At 43.4% G+C, this 15912-nt stretch overlaps 1 protein-coding gene across 1 annotated transcript; it reads left to right on the top strand.

Annotated features, from left to right (window-relative positions):
* Window positions 1-3758: 3758 nt before the first annotated feature.
* Window positions 3759-15656, top strand: ddx20 (DEAD (Asp-Glu-Ala-Asp) box polypeptide 20). Its single transcript, XM_079490295.1, has 12 exons — window positions 3759-4044; window positions 4977-5071; window positions 7416-7584; window positions 8193-8307; window positions 8436-8578; window positions 8835-8973; window positions 9367-9425; window positions 9752-9834; window positions 10679-10784; window positions 12315-12416; window positions 13342-13541; window positions 14061-15656. The coding sequence occupies exons 1-12, from the start codon at window positions 3846-3848 to the stop codon at window positions 15153-15155; spliced, it is 2505 nt and encodes an 834-aa protein (XP_079346421.1). The 5' UTR covers window positions 3759-3845; the 3' UTR covers window positions 15156-15656.
* Window positions 15657-15912: the final 256 nt, after the last annotated feature.

Raw genomic sequence — 15912 nt, 5'->3', positions numbered from 1 at the left:
AATACTGTTGTACTTTTACTCAAGTACATTCTGAATTCCTGACTTTTAACTTGTAACATAATATTTCTATATTGCAGTATTGGTACTGACCGTACTGTCACGTCTTCCTCCCCTTCTTTCTAACCTATCCTCTAATTATAGGAGTGCAGACAGAGGTGCAGGAGAGGAGGCAGAGGCAACCAATCAGCACAACTATAAAGCCAGGTTCAACCCTTCACGCCCTGCCAGATCATCCGTCTCTGTTGGACCTAGTCAGTCATGTTCCACCCGGGCTAGCAGCATCATTCTATCTCAGTGTGCTATTCTGAAATACTTACATTTATTCTCCTGTCTTCACAGTGACCTTGAACCACTCTGGAACTGGACGCTTGCCTGCCTCACCTGCCTCTGCTCACTCAGCTCTGCTCCTCATGTCAGAAGTATAATAAATCTATATTCTAAAACTGCAACTCCATCTTGTCTGTCTCCTGTCTGTATCTGGGTTCAAGCAATCATATGACAGGTATGACAAGTACTTTTCAAAATACTTTGCTGTAAGTTGTAACTCACAAGTTGTAACAGTACACAGCTGCTTGTCATTAATGCATATATCTTTATCAGATGTCCAGGTTAACTGAAATAATGTGAGGCTGTAGCTTGTGTGACCTCTGCTTCAGACATTTCACATACTATTATTATTATACTAGAAATAATATTTTATGGTGTTACACTTATCTATACTATATTATCTTTTTTCCAGATTTTGTTTAATGTTTGTTCTTATCTTTAGTCATTTAAACATATGGAGATACTTTTTTTTTACTTTCTCAGGGACATTGCAACAAAAATAAATCTAATACTGAGAGGGACGAGACTAATATAATTGCAGTGGTATTAGAATCGCTACGCGAGGCTAGACATGTATAACCTCAGTACTGGGCCTGAGCAATTTGAGCAATTTTTACCTGGAACTGCATTATGAAGTATCAACGGACGGTGGAAAAGTTGAAAAATAAATTTCTCACAACAGAGACAATTATCAAATGAAACTCAATGTCATAAATGCAACAGAGTCACATACTCAACTGGCCTGTGAACCTGGCTGTGCCATATCACAATGCAATGCATACATTGTACATGAAGACATATGACCTGAAATATGTAGTATGCACACTTGCACAGTCACATATATATATTGTACCTTTTACTCCTACCTTTTACCTTTTACTCCACTATACAATTATTTGAAAACTTTAGTTACTATAGTTACTATGAAGATTTTGAATATTATTACAAAACATACATTAACCAGTGTCCCTGGCCTATATACTTTGGCTTTTTACTAACGAACTCTGATGCTTTAATTAATAAAAAAGTGCAGCTTGCAAGCATAAGTGAACATTCAATACGTTGCGCAGAAAGGCACTTCTCTGTTTGTGATGCCTTATTGTAATTTAGAAGCATGTTATTGCATTTAGACAGATGCTAGGTTCATTGATTACCTGGTATCCTGCTGTTTCAATGGACAGATTGTTTTTTTTTGAGTGGTGTAAACCACTCCTACAACTGGCTTTTGTGTGCAGAAAAAAATGAGCATGGTTGCTATGTTCAAAATAATTTCTGACGTAATTAAATCACACCCGGGTGAACTGGATGACCGTAGCAACCATGGTCATTTTTTATGCACAAAAAAAGCCAGTTGTGAAATCACATCCGGGTGTGATTTCATTACGTCAGATCAGAGCTGATCAGGCTATATAATACCTTACCTTATATAATACCTCACATCGGACGTCAGACATTACGTCAGACCACAGCTGATCATGCTATATAAAACCTTACACCACTCAGTTCACACGGGTGTGATTTTTTTATAGTGTATTGTTTACATTGGGGGTCTTATATGTTTTTCAGGCCAAGGACCACTTAGCTGAGATGAAGTTCAACAAACGACGTGCAACGCGGATTCCGCTCAACCTAAAATGTGGAAAGCCCTGCAATGGAGCCTGGAATGGCTGCAATTTGAAACTGGCCCCTGTATATAAAAAAAGCTGAGTCTCCCCCCATACCCATTTTCCCCTACTATAGCCTACATGTTTTTCCCTTTTTTAGTTTTTCTTTTACTTATGATGATTTCCTGTTTTTCTTTTAAATAGAAGTGTATATTTAAGTGGTGAATTGAAAATGGAGGACCCATGATGTAAACAAGTCTTTGTACTTTTCATGGTTTTTGTATTGACTTGTGCTTTTGTTTGAAATGTACCCATTCTACATACTGTGAAATAAATATTTCAATCAATCAATGAAGCAGGGACCCCCCACTACATACAACATATTGTATGAATTGTGTTGCAGATTAAATTTCCACAGATTTTGTTTTGTTGGTTACGGTATTTGTTTCTCGTTATAATGTGTGGGATTCATGTTATTGTGTATTTTCAGACATTTGCCCACTTAAACCCTATAAATACTAAACTTGACCTTTGGCACAGTACTTGGTCTGGTCTTTTTTCCCCTCCACACCAACCTTTCTAAACAATTGCAAAAAGGTTGAGCTGCGATGCATTGTGAGCTTGTAGCTCTGCTATTTTTGACAAATGATCCCATCAGAATAGGGATTCTAGGGACGGGTTCATGTGGTTAAAGCTATAGCTATAACGTTTTCAATAAAACAAAAGTTCAATTTCGCATGAGCTCTTAAAGGGGTATTTCACTTTCAAAATAACTTTTGGTCATTTTATCATACTTATGTGAACACCCCAGACAGTTTTTAAGTTGCTTCATTCAGTATTTAGATTTATTTAGTATTTGATATTAATTTTAGCTGCATGCCCTACCCCCTTCCTATACGAACCCATTGTAACTTCAAACTCCACTTTAACCATGTTAAACTTAAAGGAGAATTCCATGCTAGAAGGCTTTCTTACCTTTCTTTGTAGTCGTTACGTCCCCACCAAAGAGGTCCAGGTGTTTTTTTGTGCAAAAACTCCTTATTGGCTATTTCCCCTACCATAAGCCCTAAATGAATTGCATTGAATGGAATGGGAATTGAATGGGGCTATGGGGTGTTAAGTAGCGAAGTGTGCCGCTTGGGATATTATTTACATTATGAAGAGAGGATATATACAAAAAATATATAATTTTGAGCGATGGAAATAAGCGAATTAGCACAACACCCCATAGCCCCATTCAATTCAATGCAATTAATTTAGGGCTTATGGTAGGGGATATAGCCAATAAGGCGCTTTTGCACAAAATAACACCTGGACCTCTTTGGTGGGGACGTAACAACTACAAAGAAAGGTAAGAAAGCCTTTTAGTATGGAATTCTCCTTTAAGGTGACTGTTTCAGCACCATGGACAGTGCAAGGTCCCTAGAAAATTAGGAACAATTTAACCATTTTAACCCTAATTTATTTATACTCCAGCAATTTAAATATAGCTGATCCACAAGCTGAGCTCACAAGGTGAGGCTGTACACTGGCAGTTTTTTTTATAATTTGAATTATACATTTGAGTTTAGAAATGAGAAAAATTAAACAAGCAATAAAATCTTGAACATTTGACAAAACACGTCATGCATTTTAAACAGTTTTGTAGATATCTCTATGAATTACTACATCTAGAAGGTTACGATATCACAACTATTAGAAACAAGTTCTGTGGACCACAAGTTCAAGTTCACATCTCTCTATAAGTCTCTAACTAACTCCTGTACACTAGATGGCGGCAAAGAGAGGGTTTCTTATATCAGCACCAAACCTCAACATCTCAAACTCGTTGACTCAGAGCGCCTGCTTTTGATTGGTCACCTAGCAACACAGTCAGACGGACGGTCATCATTGTTGTCCTGCAGACAGTGAAACATGGCTGCTTCCATCAGGAGAGCTGCCCACGACATCGAGACGCGGAGCCGCACGGACGACGTGTTGCTGTCGGACGGAGGCATCGACTTCACGTCGCTGCTGCTGTCCCAGCCCGTCCTGCAGGGCCTGTCCGCGGCGGGCTTCCACAAGCCCTCTCCCATCCAGCTCAAAGCCATCCCGCTGGGACGATGTGGACTCGGTGAGTCGAGTCGCGACTCCTTTGAGTTTGACAGTTTGACACTCATTCATTCATTCAGCAGTGGTGGAAAAAGTACTCACAATTTGTACTTGAGTACAGTACTTGAGAGTAAATGTATTGAGTTACTTGACACCACCGAAAGACATTCCTAATTTCCTACCTGATTGTATAAAACCAGTGGGGTTTCAAACTTTTTCATGGCCTGTTTTTCTGTAAGTTGCTTGCAAATATAATAGACTCCTTTCTAAAGTGTAGTTTTTTGGGCTAGCTGTACTCTGCCATAGCTAACGCTGCCCTAGGAATTGCTAATGTCTGTGATCTTACATTATTCATGTATTGTATTCCCAAATACACAACACACACAGCTAGCCATCGGTCCCATCCGCGCGTGGCGTGGTTAGCAGAGAGTGACATGCACGGCATAGCCTACATCTTCTCCGTACGGCGTTGTACAATGTACTCACCCAATAATGAATTCCTCAGACTTGGAGTCAGATATGTCCTCTATAGTTTAATTTCAAAGTTCTGGCAGAAAGCTGCACAAGGACGAAATTATGTCAGGACGAGGGGCCCTGAATGACTCCAGGACTTAATATATCAAAACTTCCTTTGGGAACAGGTGCGGGTAATTAATCACACTTCCTGCTCAATTTGTGATGTCGTCTGTGCTGTGGTTAAACTGATTTTGATGCTATATAAATTATTTTACCGGGGGACCCCTAGAACCCCCTCCCCCAACGACACCCTGGGGGGCTTTGAGACTGTATTAAACGATGATAAACTGGGAGCGTACTACCGTACTATTGCACCTCTATACCTTGACAGCTTGGGTTATCCTATTCAAAATTAATAGAATCAAATCCTGTGCATGATTCAATTTTGTGTGTGCGTGCGCGTGTGTGCAAAATACTAACTTCATCCATTTGTTCCAGATTTGATAGTACAAGCCAAGTCTGGCACGGGGAAGACATGTGTGTTCTCCACCATCGCACTGGACTCTCTGGTTCTGGAGAACGCCACAACACAGGTGAGGTCAACAACTGTAAGGATATTCATTAAATCATGACCGATTGTCATAAATGGTAGCTCATCAGCAGCAGTTAAGTGGTTCAGTGTCTTGCTCAAGGACACTTTGACACTGACACAGGCGGCGGAGTCGGGGATTGAACCGGGAACCTTCTGATTCCCGTTTGAAGAACGAGAGGAGGAATTGAGCAAGAATAATGTTGATTGAGTTACTCTGCTGCCCATCAGAAGTTGTGTTAGAAATAATATGTATAAACATGATGGTTACGTACAGTAAGTACTAACATAGTGGAGCTGTGATGGCCTGCTTAGTAGGTGAAACGAGAATGTCTTGTTTACAGTTTGATATGCCTGTCAAATTGTCTATTTCCAAACCCAATAGCTTCATCGTTGTTATTAAGGTTGCAGATTGGCACACTGTAGTCTGTACACTACACCACTGTACAGACTGCTAGCAATGTAATAAACCAAAAGAGTACAATGATGAACTGTAAAGTGATTGTTCTTGCATTGCTCTGGCTCATAATACAGTACATGACTGAAAGAGAAAAAACTCACACTGTCTCAGTGATGTAAATAGGTTTTCAATGTAATGGGTCCCGGGATGCACAGGTGGTCATTCAAATGAGTCCCAAAAAAATCTTATGAGTCCCAAAAAAAAATCACACCTGTGTGAAGTGAGTGGTGCAACTCCGTGAGGGGGTTCGCGGGGGGGGTGGGGGGGGGGTGGGGGGGTTCCAGGGGGCCGGGCCGGTTCCGGCGTGCCGTGCCGCGTCCGAAACGGTTGAGAATGACAGTTACCGTGTGGCGGTCCCCCTACTGTACTGTCACTGTAATGTATTGGCACCCCCCAAAAGCATCATATATACAGTTAATACGTGCGTGTGTGTTTGTGTGTGCGTTAGGTTGCGCACAGATGGTGAAAAACAACCATGCTATTTTTGTGCTCATACCCAGACACACACATAGCTCCGTAAGGGAGTGGTTGCACCACTCAAAAATAATAATAAAACATTTTTTATAAAATATATATATAAAAATATCAAATAGGCCTATACAGTATATATTTTTATGTAGGCTAGTAGTATTAGCAAGCACAACTCAGTAAGAAATACTAATAGTGGGCAACAGTGGATTTAACATCTTAATAGCTTAATATACCAACCAAAAGTTGCAGTTGCAATTATTGTACTTAGCCAAAATGCAAATAGGTTTGCCATTGTGGATGTAAAATAATTTATTTGGAAAAGTGGAACTTAGAAGTCACTTGAGTCCCTGTCTACGGGGAAGAATGGCAGCTGCAAAAAAGACAGATTCACAAGCTCGCGCGTTGAGAACCTGCAGATGCGCCTGTCTCTGCAGCGCCGTTTACAACGTGTTGAGAGCTTGTAGATCAACGTGAACGAACCCTGACACCAGCGCTGCAAAAACAAGCGCGTTGAGAACCCGCAGATGTGCCCATCTCTGCAGCGCCGTTTGCATCACGTTGAGAGCTTGTAGATCTGTCTGTTTTTGCAGCGCTGGTGTCAGGATTCGTTCACGTTACAGGCGGACATGAAGTGAAGTTCAATCAGTGCGTTGAATCAGCAGCAGCAACAAGCTAATAGCCAACACCACCACCACCACCAGTCTGTTAGCATAGCTTGTTGCTAACGATTTGTCACTCCGTCTTTTTCTTTTCTCTCTTTTATTATTTCCCCCCCCGACTTCACGGGTCGCGCATAGGGTTGTGATGAGACCCGATGTTGCAGCCTGTGTGTGACCGAAGTGCTAGACTTCCACGTATAACAGTGTGTGACCGAAAGAGTGCTAGACTTCCACGTAGAACAGTGTGTGACCGAGAGAGTGCCATAGTCTTCAGTGCAGTCCACAGGATGCAGAGGCTGATGGTTTATTGCGTCCCATAACTATAAAGTGCGTTTTGGGACGCAAAACGCACCCTATTTACATCACTGCTGTCTTCAAATGCAAGAAGAAATGTAACAAATTATTTAATGGGCGGCTGTGGCTCAGGAGAAATGTAACACATTATTTATATGTAATGGGCGGCTGTGGCTCAGGATGTAGAGCAGGTCGTCCAATGATCCATGGGTCGGCTGTTCGAATCCCGGCTCCTCCTGGCTACATGTCGAAGTGTCCTTGGGCAAGACACTGAACCCCAAATTGCTCCCGATGTGCTGGTTGGTACCTTGCATGGCTTCCGCCGCCATCGGTGTATGAATGTGTGTGTGAATGGGTGGATGTAATGCACAATTTATGTAAAGCGCCTTGGATAAAGGCGCTATATGAATGCACCAGTTACCAATGGTAATATATTAAAGGTTCGGTATTCTTTTCACCTGTAGGTCCTAGTGCTGGCGCCTACGCGCGAGATAGCCGTGCAGATCCATGCGGTGGTGATGGCCATAGGGAGATGCATGGAGGGGCTGCAGTGTCACGTCTTCATAGGGGGAACTGCAGTGAGTCAGGACAAAATCAACCTGAAGAAGTGTCACGTGGCTGTGGGATCTCCAGGTCAGTGTTTGGACATGGATGGATACAGCATTCGGACGTGTCACAATTATTACGTAGTCGTCTGATCTGAGTTATTTGAGACAATCTAAATAGAGTACCGAAGTCCTGACGTCACTCGCTCATCCCCCTGGGGCACAGAAGTAATTTAATTAATGGCATAAAACACTGTCTTAGAATTATCTCGTACAAGAATTGTGGTCCAAAAATAAATGAACTGTCCCAGCGATGTGAGGTACATTTCTCGTATCGTTTACAATAGTCAGTCACTCATATTTGTTTTGGTTTCTTTTCGCTGTCAGTTGATGCTTCATATCCATATGAGTCAAACGGCCTGTTTTGATCATAGTACATTATTTATTTTGATCATTGTCAGTCATTCCTACTGTATATGTGTTTGTGATTTCTGCCCTGTGCAATCTTCGTTTACAAATCCTAAAACACAAAAAATGATGTATTGTTCTCCATCAAGTCATTAATCACAATTATTTGTATGACAATCAGAATGTCGTGATCGGGACAGCCCCTAGCAACATTCACATTGACTTTGCTGCTAAAACCTGTTGCTGAATGTTTCATAGCGTTGGTGTTTGTCCTGGTTTTGTTTTCAGGGCGTATCAAGCAGCTGATTGAGTTGGGGATGTTGTCTACAGCCAGCATCAGAATGTTTGTCTTGGATGAAGCAGATAAACTGTTGGAAGAGGGCAGTTTCCAGGAACAGATCAAGTATGACGCACACTTTTTAGCATGATTTTATTTTTGTTAACTGGTACCCTATGGCACACGCGCATGCACACACACACACACACACACACACACACACACACACACACTAATGCACCATTTCTCTCCAGTTGGATCTTCTCTTCGCTGCCAGCGAACAAACAGATGCTTGCACTCTCCGCCACCTACCCAGAATCCCTTGCTCAGCACCTTGCTCGGTACATGAGAGAACCTACCTTTGTCAGACTCAACCCCAGTGACCCAGGACTCAAAGGTAACGGCCATTCCACGGTCAGATGTACATGTCCTCATAATAAAGTGTCTGGGGACCTCTGAGGGCCCTTGAGGTGGTTCCAGGGGGTCCCCATCGAAATGAATGAATATAACATCAAAATCAGTTTAACCACTTCAACCCCATGTTATACAGGGGGACCCTGGCACAAAATCCTTTCCGTGGCCAATTGAGGGTCATTGATGTATTCATGAGTTTGCTTGAATGGAGATTGTATTTGTTATGTTTCCCCTACTAGGTTTGAAGCAGTATTACAAGCTGGTGCAGTCCCATGGCCTACCTCATAAAGTATTCGAAGAGAAGGTGATGCATTTGCTGGAGCTGTTCAGTAAAATACCGTTCAACCAAGCCCTCGTCTTCTCCAACTTACACTCAAGGTGACGCTGTTCATTCCATCTCATACTTTACAGAAATATTGTATTGTCTTGTAAAGAAAGTGATAAACCGAGACATTTGTTTTGACTTGGAATGGGTATATGTTGAATTAATACAGTGTACAAATGTACTACAAAAATGTGCCTTTCACACAGAGATTTAGCTTATACATAATACATAGCAAATATAATTTCCCTGCCATTTAACACCATCTGGCCACCTAGCCCTGGCAACAGTAAAAGAAGTGGAGATATAGAACGAAAAGCAGGTGCTTTTCTGGATACTTCCCTCAGTCGTAAACCACAAATGGAGATTATGTCAGATGTGTTTGCGAAAAAGGTCGATTCGTTCATATATAAATTAATAATAATCCCATATTTGTTGTGTTCTCACAGAGCTCAGCACCTGGCAGACATCCTCTCCTCTAAAGGCCTACCTGCTGTCTGTATTTCAGGTGTGTGTGTGTGTGTGTGTGTGTGTGTGTGTGTGTGTGTGCGTGTGTGCGTGTGCGTGCGCACACTGATGTTGCTTGCTTTTAGCATTTGGGGACTTCTCGTTACTTTTCAGAAAATTGTGTGTATTCCAATGGAGCCAATGTAGTTATTATTTAATGATGTTGCTTGCTTTTTGCATTTGAGGACTTCTCATTACTTTTCAGAAATCTGTGTGTATTCCTATGGAGCCAATGTAGTTATTATTTAGTCACAAGCTCTTCTTAATCCTTTTCATTGGTTCAATATATTTATATAACGTGTGAATATATTGACATGGTCCGTACAGGAGGCCTGAGTCAGGACCAGAGACTGGAGGCCATGTCCAAACTGAAACAGTACCAGTGCAGAGTGCTCATCTCCACTGACCTGGTGAGAGAGAGAGACACACACACACACACACACACACACACACACACACACACACACACACATCCTGCATTACATCACAAAGAGAAGTCTAACGATAAAATAAAAGCGCTCCCTCATTTTACCACATCTAGATTTTAATATTATTATTCCATCCATCATTATGGTCAGTGCCAAAAAAATAGCTGAACAGTGCCTCCCGGTGGCTCACCTGGTAAGAGCACCTACTGTACCACATAAATAAGATTATAATCCTTCTTGCAGTTGGCCCAGGGTCCTTCACTGTCTCTCTGTTCACTGTCTCTATTGTAAATGAATTCCTGAATGAATTCCTGTTCTGTTCTTTGGCTATAGAAGTGTCTATCTGTACGTCTCTAAATGTTTTGATGAATTGAACAAGGTGGACCCTCTTGTAAACAAGTGTAATGCTTTATTGGGTCGTCCACTCACAGTTAACAGTCTTTGTATTGAGTTGTGCTTGAAGTGTACTGTACTTCTGCAAACTGTTAATAAATATTCCAATCAATCAATAAAAAAGTAAAAAAAAACTACAGTAAATTTGAAATATTTTTGGGGTAGAAAATTAGATTTTCTTAAGCCATTAAAACCGCCATAGAATAGCCATTAGCACTGGCTATTCAGAAATAGCAGATATACAAGCTCACAGCGCGCCACTACTGATTTAGAAGGCATTTGTAGAATCAGAAATGTATTCACGGCGCATAATATTTTGGTCCCTATGTTTTGTGAAACACGTACTGCCCTAAACCACGTACTGTACCCTTCGTCAGCCCCCTTCACTCCAGTGCTTCAACTACACTTTGATCTCTGCTGTTCTCTCCCCCAGACTGCCAGGGGCATCGATGCAGAGAAGGTCAACCTGGTCATTAACCTGGACGTGCCAAAGGACTGGGAGACGTACATGCACCGCATCGGACGGGCCGGCCGCTTTGGTCAGTCAAGATGTTTTTCTTTGTTGTATTTGTGCAATGACAAGTGAAGGCATTCTGATTCAGTCCTACGTGCCTGTTGATGATTTTCAAAGTTTTTATTTCAAGGAACCCCGGTTTGTATTAACCCATTAAAACTTGAGGCCGATTCTAGAAATGCCTTCTAAATCAATAAAAATAGCAAAAGTTGCAGATCTACAAGCTCAAAACACGTTGTTTTGTGCGATGTTATGAGCTTGTAGATCTGCTACTTTTGATGCTTTTGTGTGACACTGTAGTATCAAGTAGGGCGTCGATATACGAAAAAGTCAAAATATGGAGATAAGAGGTTTCTGCAACAGCAATGATATGCTTTGCTCATGAGAGTCTATAGTTATTTAATTAAATGGTGAATTTATATAGCTCTTTTATCCAATAAAGCGCTATACATAGATTGTGCATTACATTCCCCCATTCACACACAAATTCATACACCGATGGCGGCGGAAACCATGCAAGGCACCAACCTGCACACTGGGAGCAATTAGGGGTTCAGAGTCTTGCTCAAGGACACTTCGAAGCCCGGGATCGAACTGGGAACCTTGCTGTTCCCATCTGGCCGCTCTACCAGCCGCTCTACCCCTGAGCCACTGCTAATTCCCCTTAGGGATTAGAGACGGTGTGCTCCGTGCACGTTCTGTCCCAGGCCACCTAATGCATGTCCCCTCCATCAACTGTCTCTGTTCTGTCCCAGGCCACCTAATGCATGTCCCCTCCATCAACTGTCTCTGTTCTGTCCCAGGCCACCTAATGCATGTCCCCTCCATCAACTGTCTCTGTTCTGTCCCGGGCCACCTAATGCATGTCCCCTCCATCAACTGTCTCTGTTCTGTCCCGGGCCACCTAATGCATGTCCCCTCCATCAACTGTCTGTCAAGTTTAGGTTCTAAAATAAAGTGTTGTTTAAGTCTTTGTTGACAGGTACTCAGGGGCTGGCAGTGACCTACTGTTGTTTAACTCTTTGTTGACAGGTACTCAGGGGCTGGCAGTGACCTACTGTTGTTTAACACTTTGACAGGTACTCAGGGGCTGGCAGTGACCTACTGTTGTTTAACACTTTGACAGGTACTCAGGGGCTGGCAGTGACCTACTGTTGTTTAACTCTTTGACAGGTACTCAGGGGCTGGCAGTGACTTACTGTTGTTTAACACTTTGACAGGTACTCAGGGGCTGGCAGTGACCTACTGTTGTTTAACACTTTGACAGGTACTCAGGGGCTGGCAGTGACCTACTGTTGTTTAACACTTTGACAGGTACTCAGGGGCTGGCAGTGACCTACTGTTGTTTAACACTTTGACAGGTACTCAGGGGCTGGCAGTGACCTACTGTTGTTTAACTCTTTGTTGACAGGTACTCAGGGGCTGGCAGTGACCTACTGTTGTTGAACTCTTTGACAGGTACTCAGGGACTGGCAGTGACCTACTGTTGTTTAACTCTTTGTTGACAGGTACTCAGGGGCTGGCAGTGACCTACTGTTGTTGAACTCTTTGACAGGTACTCAGGGGCTGGCAGTGACCTACTGTTGCCACGGCGAGGAGGAGAACCAGATGATGGCCATTGCTCAGAAGTGCAGCCTGCGTCTGTCGCTGCTCCCATGTGAGTCTCTCTGTCTGCGGGACGGTCACATGCTGTCTGTCTGTCCTCTTTAACCCATTCAGGCCTGACCTCGAAATTAAAAAGAAATCTTCTAAATCCTCCAGTTTTCTGAAATAAATATTTTCACGATTTTTCAAAAATAGCAGACCTACAAGCTCGTAGCGCGCCACTCGGTGGCGCGCTATGAGCTTGTAGATCTGCTATTTTTCATTATCTTTCTAAATTATAACAATGTTTAAAACACCAAAAGGGGTTCCCGCCCAAAATGGGTTAACCCATTCAAACGGGAGGCCGATTCTACGAAGGCCTTCTAAATCAGTAGTTCTTAAAAACTTTTTCTTAATTGAAAATTATTCAGCATTTTTCAAACCTTGCTCTGTTACATTCAGTAACAGGAGCCTCTCTGTCTCTCCAGCCATTTTAGTAAAACAGAAACTGAAATCTCTGGTCGGGATACCAATTTTATCAGGAGAAAAGTGAGAATAGAGTCGGGGAGACTCCTGTAATATTATTCAGAATATACAGCTTTAACTTCCCCCCCCCCCCCAAAAAAAAAAACGTTTTGATTTTACCAAAAAACCTTTCAATTATAATTCACTTGAACATTTTCCAATTCAAACAATTATTTTATTTGTATTATTACCGCTGTGAATCTATTTCTCGTGTACATTTAAGGTGGCCTTACACTAGCCGATTTTTTTCAATCTGAAATCTGATAGCACCACACATTAAAGGATAATCGGAGCGGGGCAGAGCAAATATCAAACATTCTTGATGTTGATCGGGCCGATCCCGATCGCGCTTTGAGCGGTCGGGCACCCCCCGAGCGTCAAAAATGCCCGATTATCGGCTAGTGTAAGGCCACCTTTAGACAATTGAATTTCAACGACACCACTGTTCCTCTCTCCCCGTGTCCCCCCCCAAGCCCCCATAGAGCCTGGCCTGATGGAAGAGGTGTGTGACTGGGGAGTCACCGTAGAGGCCTCCACCCCAGGGGACAAGCTGTTCCCCAAAACAGAGAAGAGGAGACGGGCCAAGGCTGAGGTCCTGGGCCCTGTCAGGGACCAGGGAGCCAAGGCTGCCGCCCCCGCCAGGGACCAGGGAACCGTCAATGCTAATCCTGAGGTAGGACTGTCACATTTAGTATACACAATCGCCCGATCGCAGTTATACGAGATAATCACAATTATTTTTGTATTATAGTCAGAATTCGTGTAAATTTATGTATTGAAAAATGAGTAATAATTTTAAAAGAATATGGCTAAAATATCTCATCTTCAAGCTCACAATGCATCGCTGCTGAGCGATGCATGTGCTGTGAGCTTGAAGACGTGTGTGTGTGTGTGTGTGTGTGTGTGTGTGTGTGTGTGTGTGTGTGTGTGTGTGTGTGTGTGTGTGTGTGTGTGTGTGTGTGTGTGTGTGTGTGTGTGTGTGTGTGTGTGTGTGTGTGTGTGTGTGTGTGTGTGTGTGTGTATTTTTTTTAAAAGTTGGAATTGTTGAACATTATTTATTTTCATACTTGCTATTGTCAACTATATGCAATTATTATTGATATGTTCGATGCCAACATTACAATTAAATCATTCATCGCAATCATTTGTGTGACTATTAATTGTCAACTACAATTTGTTGATGGTTACATAGGACCATGGTTCCAGCCAGCCAGCACGGAGTCGTCCTACCCACAATGCAGCAGCGAAGTGCGAGGCCAAACCTCGAAGAGCACCTCCAGCCAAGGACACGCCCTCTGCCGCTGCCCCCCTGCCCCCCACTCGCAAGGAGCTGCAGGACGCACTGCCCAAAATCACTCCGCTCAGCTCCTTCAAGGCTCAGAGGTCGAGGTTCGTGACCTTGGAGGAGGCGGAGCTGGACTTCCAGAGTTTCATCACCACGGGGCTGGGGAGGTCGGTGGAGGTCATCAGGCAGTTCAGAGGTCAAGGTCAAGGAGACGGAAACGGCCCCAACGAGCAGACCGAGACGCACATGCTCCACAATGACGGCGAGCGGCCGCTCACGCGAGTGAGCAAGAATAGCATGCGCCCCCCGCTGCGCGAGAAACACTCCCCTGTAAAGACCACCTCCGATCTTCCAATTCCCGCTGCGGCCTCGAGTTCTTCGAGCTCTTGTTCTGACATGGAAGAGAGCGTATACCAGACCAAAGACGATGGACGCGGAGCGGTCGCGCCACCGCAGACTGAAACGAGCATGGGCAAACCAACCCAGGCAGCTTCCACGAGACCCAAAGACCTTAAACGTTCTTCTGTGCCTGACGTCCGTCATCAGACAGACCCCGCATCGGAGGGGAGAAGCACTTACACCCGACCTGAGAATCGCGACCTTTCTTCATCCAGCTTTGCCCCGAGCGAGCGGAGCGACGCCACGGCTTCGCCACAGACCGCTCGAGCCGAACGGAGGGACGTGAGCGGAGCGACTGCGAGAGAGAGGAAGGTGCTGGAGAAGAGAGGGAATCGACGACGAAGGAAGGGAAGGGATGACGCGGATGACGCGCTGATGGAAGAAGAACTTCAACAAGAGGAAGAGCCTCAGCAGCAGGAGGAAGAGGAGGAGTGGAGTAATGAGAGCTACTGGAGAGCGTACTACAGAGCCTGGGAGGACTGCTACGCCTCCATGGCCTCCTCTCACCACCACGACTATCACAGCTACTACAGCGTAGCTCACAACTGGATGGCAGCCTACCGTATGAATGCCGTCTATATGAAAGAAATGCTCAAACATTAATTCCCTTTGGCACTGGTCCTCGGCGGCAGGTTCCGGCGGGACCACCACCAAGGGGTCCAACTGGACACTGAGCCAGGGTCGGGTCCATTTGGTGCCATTTGTACTCTCTTGGAGTTGAACACTGAGGGTTTTACGGTGTATATTTTGGTGTTCGGGAGATGAGAAATTGTGTCAAATGGAGGTCGGTGGCCCTAATGCATATCAAAGGCATCAAACCATCAAAGCCATCAAACCTTTGCCACTGAATGCATCCAAACCTGTGTTCTTATTACAATTTACTTGCTATTGCTATTGTTTAATTTAGGATATACGTACATATTATAATTTTGTTTATCCATATAGAAACCAATATGCGTGCTTTTGTTTTTTTGTATTTAGCACTGAAATGATAGCTAAACATGCTAATTTTTGCTTTGATCTTTCTGGAATGATCGGGATACAACTCGAGCAAATATGGAGTAAATTTTGATTGAAAATAAATAAACATTTTGTTTTTCCTGATGCAACTCTTAAGATTTCTCAATTTATTGTACATGACTGGAAAATCAAGTAAACTAGAGCTGGCCAACAATGAACGTTCACATGAGCAACGATTAAGTAATCGTTTGATCATCACATACCCATAACACATGTTTGATGTCGTTTACGTGGTCCAACTCACTATTTATGTGGAAAAGGGGATGTAGCCGATGTGTGGTCTCACTATACTGCCCTACAAACCCAAAGTGCACTAACTACGGGAAAAAGATTACTGCCT

This window comes from Electrona antarctica, assembly GCF_951216825.1.
Source record: "Electrona antarctica genome assembly, chromosome: 2".
Classification (NCBI taxonomy): Eukaryota; Metazoa; Chordata; class Actinopteri; order Myctophiformes; family Myctophidae; genus Electrona; species Electrona antarctica.
This window is presented reverse-complemented; position numbering and strand designations above follow the sequence as displayed.

Coding starts and splice junctions, on each gene's coding strand:
- ddx20 (XM_079490295.1), top strand. CDS start 3,846: ATGGCTGCTTCCATCAGGAGAGCTGCCCACGACATCGAGACGCGGAGC. Junction 8,579..8,834: donor CAGTGACCCAGGACTCAAAG/GTAACGGCCATT, acceptor TTCCCCTACTAG/GTTTGAAGCAGTATTACAAG. Junction 8,974..9,366: donor TTCTCCAACTTACACTCAAG/GTGACGCTGTTC, acceptor GTGTTCTCACAG/AGCTCAGCACCTGGCAGACA.